The sequence below is a fragment of the Salvelinus sp. IW2-2015 genome, linkage group LG36 (assembly GCF_002910315.2).
Source record: "Salvelinus sp. IW2-2015 linkage group LG36, ASM291031v2, whole genome shotgun sequence".
Classification (NCBI taxonomy): Eukaryota; Metazoa; Chordata; class Actinopteri; order Salmoniformes; family Salmonidae; genus Salvelinus; species Salvelinus sp. IW2-2015.
Window position 1 is genome coordinate 19,609,227 of NC_036875.1, and position 9,620 is coordinate 19,618,846.

The 9,620-nt window shown below is 45.3% G+C and overlaps 1 protein-coding gene across 1 annotated transcript in view; it reads left to right on the forward strand.

Moving 5' to 3' along the window:
* The window catches only part of arhgef7a (Rho guanine nucleotide exchange factor (GEF) 7a), a 45,182-nt gene extending 36,197 nt beyond the window's left edge, over positions 1–8,985 (forward strand). The window contains 3 exon segments of the mRNA XM_070437735.1: positions 6,304–6,406; positions 8,262–8,316; positions 8,480–8,985. Coding sequence (XP_070293836.1) covers positions 6,304–6,406; positions 8,262–8,316; positions 8,480–8,602 — 281 coding nt within the window. The 3' untranslated portion in view covers positions 8,603–8,985.
* Positions 8,986–9,620: the final 635 nt, after the last annotated feature.

Genomic DNA, 9,620 nt, shown 5'->3' on the forward strand with positions numbered 1-9,620 from the left:
AAATAATGTGATGTGTGTGTATAATGTGGTGTGTGTGTGTGTGTGTGTGTGTGTGTGTGTGGTGTGTGTGTGTGTGTGTGGTGTGGTGAATGTGATGTGTGTATTGTGTCCTCCAGGCAGTCTATTTGTGAGTGTCTCCAGGTTGTGTGGTGATGTGTGTGTGTGTGTGTGTGTTATAATGTGATCTGTGTATTGTGTCCTCCAGGCAGTCTATTGAGTGCTCCAGGTTGTGTGTGTGTGTATATGTGATGTGTGTGTAAATGTGATGTGTGTGTGTGTGGTGTAGTGATTGTGTATATGTGATGTGTGTATAATGTGATTGTGTGTGTGTGTGTATAATGTGATGTGTGTGTGTGTGTAATAATGTGTGTGTGTGTAAAATAGTGTGTATGGTGTGTGTTTAGAGGTCGACCCAAACGGCTGCATATACCCTGACTCTGCTTGTACTGAACGCAAAGAGAAGTGACACAATTTCCCTAGTTAATATTGCCTGGTAACATGAATTTATTTTAACTAAATATGCAGGTTAAAAAAAATATACTTGTGTATTGATTTTAAGAAAGGCGTTGATGTTTATGGTTAGGTACATTGGTGCAACGACAAATGCGAATGCGCTTGTTAAATCATCACCCGTTTGGCGAAGTAGGCGTGATTCGATGATAAATTAAACAGACACCGCATTGATTATTTGCAAAGCAGGACAAGCTAGTTAAACTAGTAATATCATCAACCATGTGTAGTTAACTAGTGATTATGATTTTTATAAGATAAGTTTAATGCTAGCTAGCACCTTACCGTGGCTCCTTGCTGCACTCGCGTAACAGGTGGTCAGCCTGCCACGCAGTCTCCTCGTGGAGTGCAATGTAATCGACCATAATCGGCGTCCAGAAATGCTGATTACCGATTGTTATGAAACTTGAAATTCGACCCTTAATTGTGTCCTCCAGAAGTCTATTTGAGCGTCTCCAGGTTGTGTGTGTGTATGTATAATGTGTGTGGTGTGTGTGTGTGTGTGTGTGTGTGTGTGTGTGTGTGTGTGTGTGTGTGTGTGTGTGTGTGTGTGTGTGTGTGTGTGTGGTGTGTGTGTGTGTGTGTGTGTGTGTGTGTGTGTGTGTGTAAAATGTGATGTGTGTATAATGTGTGTATTGTGTCCTCCAGGCAAGTCTATTTGAGCGTCTCCAGGTTGTGTGTGTGTATGTATAATGTGTGGGTGTGTGTGTGTGTAAAAATCTGATGTGTGTATAATGTGTGTATTGTGTCCTCCAGGCAGTCTATTTGAGCGTCTCCAGGTTGTGTGTAACAATCAGCAGGATCAGCAGGACTGGTAGACCACCTGACCCGTCAGACAAACACACACTGTCCCCAGACCACAAACCACTCACTGTCCCTGTCACACGGTCAGTAACACACAAACTAAGTGTATCTAAGCCATAACCGCACTGCACACACACCTACACACACAACAACATCTCAGCTATGAGCACACATCTTACACAACCACCGTACACCATCACCTCTCTCCCCTACTCCGACACACACACACACTATACAGCTTCACACGACACACGTCACGAGCACCACCCTCCCTCTCCTACCCCACACACACAACACCAGGTTACCGCATTGCTTTCACTCACACCACACACACATCACACCACCACACAAACATCTTCCCCCTCTCCTCTTCTGCCCTCTGTTCCATCTCTCCCCACTCACCACACATTTACTATCCACCATATTCACATGACCATGAACCTATAGTGCTATGTCGGGACCTATCCACCATGCTATACTTCACCAATGAACCCGTCCCGTCTAGGCGAGAGAGGCATCGGGAGCAGATCTAGAACTCGGTCTTGTGCCTTCCTTGCCCTAACCCACTCCTCACCCTGCCACCAACCCTCCTCAACCACGGCGCGCTCCAACAGCACTCAATCGCCTACATCTCTCTGGGCTGTGCTTGTTGCCCCACGCGCTTCCTTGCCAGCCTCCCCTCTAACACCTACCACGCCCAATCGCTTGAGCACCTTTTCTCCACTCAGCTTCTTCCGTCCTTGCGCCCTCCATCTCACTACCCTCCCCGTCGCTTTGCCAGTGTTCCCACTCCTTCCTTCTTCTTCTCCGCCCTAGCTCCATCCCTTCCTCCACTTGCTTATTCACCGCCCAGTGCTGTTCCCTCTGCAAGTGCAAGAGCTCTGCTCACCTGTTCGCTTGGCTTTTCCGACACTTCCGTCGCTCCTAGGCGGACGGCTCACGATCTCGTCTTGCTTGTTTGTGCCGCCTATCTGCTTGCCCTCTATCTGTCCCCAGCGGTCAGGACGCACTTCGCTGTGCTTTTGGTTCCCCACGTTAGCCGTTCCCCTCAATCGTCCCCCTTCCTAAGCCGTCGTCGCTGGCTTGTTGTCTGACCACTTCCGCGCTCACTCTTCTCTGCACCCTCTCAGAATTTCCTTCTCATTGCCTCTCTGTTCCTCTCTGTCCTCATTTCCATTCCGTCGTCCATCAAGTTGCACCCCTCTGGTGACCAGCTCCCTTCTTGACTCCGTCCCGTCACGCGGAGGCCACGGGTTTCGATGTGACGGTGGCTCCTTGCTACCCATACACTCCCTGCCCCCACTGCCTCTCCCACGGGGCTCCACACACTCGCACCATGAGTTGTGGGGGCCCCTGGAGCCCCTATACACCCCACGCCTGGAGCCTTTCAGCTGCTGCGCCCCTCACCCCCTCTCAGGCCTCTGCAAGCTCTCTTTCCTAAAGGATAGGTGAGGATAGAGTGTTGTTGTGGGATTGGGAGTGCGGAGGATGTGTGTGGTGGACTATGGAGGGAGGATGTGTGGTGTGTGTGTGTGTGTGTGTGGCATTGTAAGAAATTGTGTTATGTGTATGGTGCAGGTTGAGGTTTTTTGTCCATTCATCTCCTCCCTCAACTTCCTCTTACCTTTTCTCCACTCCTCCTCTCTTCTCTCTCTCTCTCTCTCTCCTCTCGGCGTGTCATGCTCCTATGTTTCTCTCTCTCTCTCCCCCTTCTTTCTCTCTCTCTCGTCTTCGTGGGCTCTCTCGCTGTGGTGTCTCTCCCCTTCGCTCGTCCTCTCATCTCTTCTCTTCTCTCTCGTCTCTTCGTCTCTGCGTCCTTCGTCTCTCTCTCTTGGTCCTCTTCCTCTCTCTTCTCTTTCCTCTAAGGCCTGCTCTCTCTCTCTCTGTCCCTGTGTCTCTCCTCTCTTTGCCCCTCAGTTTTCTGTTCTTCTCTCTCTCTCTCCTCCCTCGGTGTTGTGGTTGCTTCTCTCTCGCTCTCCTCTGCTGTGTCTTCTCTCCCTTTTCGCTCCTATCACTCTTCTCTCTCTTTCTTCTTCTCTCTCCTCTACTGCTTCTCTCTCTCCTCTGTGTCTGTCTCTTCTCTCTCTCTCTGTGTCTCTTCTCCTCTCTTGTCTCTCTCTCTCTCATCTCGGTGTCTCCTGTCCTCTCTCCTCTCTCTTCTTCTCTCTCTTCGTCTCTGTGTCACGTCTCTCTCTCTCTTGCTCTCTCTTCTCTCTCTCTCTCGTCTCTCTCCTCTTGTCTCTTCTCTCTCTCTCTCCTTATCTTGGTAGCTCTATCTCTCTGTCTCATCCTCCCTCTCTCTCTCTCTCTCTCTCTCTCTCTCTCCTCTCATCTCTCTCTCTCTCTTTTGGCTTATCACTGCCCTTCCGGTCTCTTGTGTCTCTCTCTGACAGAGAGAGTTTGTGGAGGTTGTTGGGGGGGGGGGGTTGCAGGTAGGGAGCGATGGGGACTCTGTGTCTGATATTCAGATGTGATTCAGGAAGGAGTGTATTCTATTGACCATATTCTCTATCTTAACTCCTGTTCCCACATATATAACAGTAGCATGCAAATGTCATGGTGACCTTTGACATTTCCTTATGACATCCAATTAATTCATTATATCTTTTTGGTATTACTATGACTGTCTTATGGCTCTTACCACTGTTTCAGTACCCACTGCTGTATTTTACACACAGGACACAGCATGCCAAGCAAATACAGCATCATCAGTAGTATTTCTAGTATATAGGTATTAATAGGATATTGTATAGGATATGAGATGCCTGTTCTACTATTTCTAAACAGCATGTATGGTTCATTCCCAGGGTGACGATTTCAACTCTTAGCCTCAGATTTTCCCCCATTACGAGATGCACTACAATATTCCTTCAACAGCTAAAAAAAAAGATATATTCTCAAAAGCCATGGGGTTGTCTTTAGCAAGCATTCTGGACCTCACTGAGACCGAGCGTCAGACTTGAGTATTTAGTATTTAGAGTTTGTATCAACAAATCTACTGCCTACAAGCCAACATGGAAGTGTGTTTTTAGAAACCCCAACGAATTAGTCAAGGTAACCATTGCTCATACTACTCAAAGGACGACGAAATTAGAGTTCTATGGATTAAATGAAACAGCCTCTGTGTTCTAGGACACAAATCTGTGTTTAAAACTCAACTGCAGGCAGCGTCCTGTAGGACCAGGTTATTCCTGATCACAAGACCAGTAAAAACTCCAGGCCCTAAGCAGAGGCTCACAGTCTTCAATGCCAGTGTCATCAAACCTGGCAGGTCCAGTCTCTGTGTCCCAAGTAGGAAACCTTTGTTTCAAACAACACCAATATCCTTTACCACATATCCTGCCTTGCTCTTCCATGCGCTAATAGATATTTTTGTGAGAAAGTATTTCCTGGTATCACATTACAAATCCCTATTTTACTGTCCACTTCAAATCAGTCCTCTCTCCCCGCTGTTATTGTTACAATATATGGAATATACTGGTTTGTGTTATTTATATATTTATAAAAATTATTTGTTTATTGTCCTTAAATTATTTTGTATAACGTATGTGATTTTTAAATTATTTTATTTCACTGTGTATGTAAATGTTTACAACTGATTTGGTGAACTTAGTCGATCTCTCTCTCTCTCTCTCTCTCTCTCTCTCTCTCTCTCTCGATGAAATGGTATCACTAAAGTTTAGTTTACACTGGATATGCGTGGGTTGTTGGGATACATTTTTGCACGATCTCTGTGGCAGAGCATTGAAATGTGTTCAATATGAACAGTTCTGTTTCTGTCCCCCCCCCCCCCCCCCCCCCATTACTGGCCTACTACCCAGTGTGTGTGTGTATGACATTATACTGTATGGGTGTCTAGTTATCATGCTTGCCATAGATATGAAATGTGCCTGTACAGTACAGCTCATCCATTGTGTAAATCTACCATTTCAGTGTTCAGAAAGAGAAACCTAGTCTTGCGGGAGCAGTCATGTGTGATACTTATTCATCAAGACAGGTGGACATGAACAAAAAAAGAATGGACAAGTGTCTCTTTTGTACATAGTGGATGCAAATGGAAGACAATAAGAAGCCAAACAGTTGTTATATGAGTATTTGAGCTAAAAATAGGACTGTCCTCATATTTTGTGTTCTACTTTGTGACTGCGTTTAAAAAAAAAAAAAATACGAAAACAGAGGCAGGGGGACTGCGATGTCCAACTGTGTCCTCTGTGCTTTCCAATGCTGTATATGACCTGTCCCACACCTGTGATCAAAATGTCTTACCTATTGACCTACCTACAAACGGCACCTACAGAGTATTTGTTATATATATACAGATTGACGTATATGACAAGAGTTCCCAAACGCTGTATCATTGAGTTTTGAATAAATCTGTCATTTGTTAGCTGTTGGTATTTTGGGTGTTTTGTCAGAAGCACGCTTTATTTCACTGTGTTGGATTTCACTGTCAACAAGGCTCCAGGCTGAACCATTGGAACAGGAAATGTGAGAACAAAATGGTGTCTTTTCTCTCATGAATATACGCTTGATGTTACCTTGTTGTTTTTGGTCTGCAACAGAGAGCGGTGTGGTGAGGTAAAACCAATGAGGGGTGAACGGATCAGGATGATCTGGATGTAGTGTGCCTCTCTTTTCTTCCTTCTGCTCTTCCTCTCCAACATGGCTCCTCTGCCTCCTCTGTCGTTGTGTCTCGTGGTTCTGTGTATGCCTAACTAACCCACAGCTTCTCCACCGTCTCCTGTGTTTGTGTCCTGTTGTGTCTATTTTGCTTCCGATACCATGTAGCCGATCACAAATCAGCACCAATCAGGAACTCAATCACTTATGTTAGATAAACTGTGTAGACGTTGCCCTTGGCTTAAGCACAGATCTAGGATCAGGTTACAYAGTTAGGATCCCACAATTCTAACCTCAGCCATTAGGGGTTGGAAGTCCAAACTGACCTTGGATCAGCATATCTAGCGTGTTGTGTTGTGTTTGGAACAGGGGCGATGCGGAGGGACACAGGGCTGCAAGTCATCATCCCTGGAGAGGAGAAGATCATTGTGGAGGAGACCACGAGCAACGGACAGACTGTAGTCGGAGAGAAGTAAGACCTCCACCTTCCATCCTCCTTCTCTTCTCCCCCTTGTTCTTCCTCCTCCTAATCCCTACTTCCTCCCACACTTCCTCCCCTCCTCTTCATTTTGGTCAGGGATGAGTATCTTGGTAACCTCTGACAGTTTCTGTCGTCATGTGCTGGAGGAAATTCCCAAATGAAAGTGGGATGGTGTTTTCATAAGAATGCCTCTGTTTCTGAACGAATAAGTACTAGTTAGTATGTAGACTAGTGCAGTACTGTGTGCATACATACAGTGTCTTCAGAAAATATTCAGACCCCTTGACTTTTTCCACATTTTGTTACGTTACAGCCTTATTCTAAATTCTTAAATTGTTTTTTTTTCTTTACCCATAACGACAAAGCAAAAACAGATTTTTAGACATTTTTGCTAATTTATTAAATATAAAAAACTGAAATCACACTTACATAAGTATTCAGACCCTTTACTCAGTACTTTGTTGAAGAACCTTTGGCAGCGATTACAGCCTCGACTTCTTGGATATGATACTACAAGCTTGGCACACCTGTATTTGGGGAGTTTCTCCCATTCTTCTCTGCAGATCCTCTCAAYCTCTGTCAGGTTGGATGGGTAGCGTCGCTGCACAGCTATTTTTAGGTCTCTCCAGAGATGTTCGATTGTGTTCAAGTCCGGGGTATGGCTGGGCCATTCAAGGACATTCAGAGACTTGTCCCGAAGCCACTCTTGCGTTGTCTTGGCTGTGTGCTTAGGGTCATTGTCCTGTTGGAAGGTGAACCTTTGCCCCAGTCTGAGGTCCTGACTGCTCTGGAGCAGGTTTTCATCAAGGATTTCTCTGTACTTTGCTTCGTTCATCTTTGCCTCGATCCTGACTAGTCTCCCAGTCCCTGCTGCTGAAAAACATCCACACAGCATGATGCTGCCACCACCATGCTTCCCCGTAGGGATGGTGCCAGGTTTCCTCCAGACGTGATGCTTGGCTTTGAGGCCAAAGAGTTCAATCTTGGTTACATCAGGCCAGAGAATCTTGTTTCTCATGGTCTGAGAGTCTTTAGGTGCCTTTTAGTGAGGAGTGGCTTCTGTCTGGCCACTCTACCATAAAGGCCTGATTGGTGGAGTGCTGCAGAGATGGCTGTTCTTCTGGAAAGTTCTCCCATCTCCACAGAGGAACTCTAGAGCTCTGTCAGAGTGACCATCAGGTTCTTGGTCACCTCCCTGACCAAGGCCGTTCTCCCTCGATTGCTCAGTTTGGCCGGGCGGCCAGCTCTAGGAAGAGTCTTGGTGGTTCCAAACTTCTTCCATTTAAGAATGATGGAGGCTACTGTGTTCTTGGACCTTCAATGCTGCAGACATTTTTTCGTACCCTTCCCCAGATCTGTGCCTCGACACAATCCTGTCTCGGAGCTCTACGGAGAATTCCTTTGACCTCATGGCTTGGTTTTTGCTCTGACATCCACTGTCAACTGTGGYACCTCATATAGACAGGTGTGTGCCTTTCCAAATTCTGTCCAGTCAATTGAATTTACCACAGGTGGACTCCAAGTTGTAGAAACATCTCAAGGATGATCAATGGAAACAGGATGCACCTGAGCTCAGTTTCGAGTCTCATAGCAAAAGGTCTGAATACTTATTGAAATACTGTATTTCTCTTTTAAAAAATGTAATGAATTTGACTGTTTTCGCTTTGTCATTATGGGGTATTGTGTGTAGATTGCTAAAAAAGTACATATTTGATACGTTACAGCCTTATTCTAAAATGTAACAAAATGTGGAAAAAGTCAAGGGGTCTAAATACTTTCCGAAGACCCTGTATATAGTCATGTATTTGCCTCTAGGATGGTATTAACCATGTGTGTTGTGTTGAAGGAGCCTCGAGGATGTAGTGTACGCCCTGAGGGACGAGGTACAGGAGCTCAAACAGGTGAATGTCCGCTCTGTGTCACCATCCCACTGGCTTATAACGGGCATATGTCTGCTCTTGACCGCTTACGACACCTGACATTACACTGTTATGACGGATGAAGTAGTAAAACTACAACCGAATGCTTGTGGCATATTCAAACTCACCTTTGACCCCTCAACAGGACAATAAGAAGATGAAGAGGTCACTGGAGGAGGAGCAGAGGGCACGGAAAGAGCTGGATAAGGTTGTCCGGAGGGTGTCACAGAGTATGAATAACCACACCTGGGACGAGACTAACTTATGAGGTGTGTGTGTGTGTGTGTGTGTGTGTGTGTGGGTAGTGTGTGTGTGTGTGTGGGTAGTGTGGGTAGTGTGTGTGTGTGTGGGTAGTGTGTGATGGAGAAACGTGTGTGAATGACTGTTTGCTTGCGGAAACGTGGTTGTGTGTGTGTGTGTGTAGAACTAGGACCCTGAGTATTCCCCGGTCAGGTCACATGGCTAGGAAAAAGTTGTGGCTCCACCTATAACAATGAGGAACGTCTGTGGATCTCTCCCTAAACCAACATGGACCTGGAGTCTTCCCTCTCTCCCTCCCTCCGTCTCTGTTTACAAATGATACTCAGCAAAGCATTACAGCTCTAATGGTACTGTACAAAAACAACTCCTCATTCACCTCTTCTCTACTGTTATTTAATTACTATGAAATCTATCCATTTTAATGTCTTATATTTCCATTGTCTTGTGGTCTTCTGTGTAAGGACTTGTAGCGGCCTGCCTTGTGGTTGGGCCTTGTGTTGTCATTGACCGGTGGGTCAGAAGGGATTTGTACAGAAATGGACTGGCTGGTGTTGGTACTGACTGGTATTGGTACCTTCTGGCATTGGTACTGACTGGTATTGATATTGATATTGGTACTGACTGGTATTTATATTGGTATTGGTACTGACTGGTATTTATATTGGTATTGGTACTGACTGGTATTGATATTGGTACTGACTGGTATTGACTGGGTATTGATATATTGGTAGTAATGGTACTGAACTGGGTATTGATATTTGGTACTGACTGGTATTGAATTATTATTGTACTGACTGGTATTGATATTGATATTGGTACTGACTGGTATTTATATCTGGTATCTACTATGTATTGATATGATATTGGTTTACTGGATGATTATTGATATTGTACTGACTGGTATTATTATACTTGATATTGTACTGACTGTATGTATTTCTGTATTCATTGGTATTGGTACTGACTGGTATATATTGGTATTGGTACTGACTAGTTTTTCTTTGATCAATTGAAAATCTCTTCGT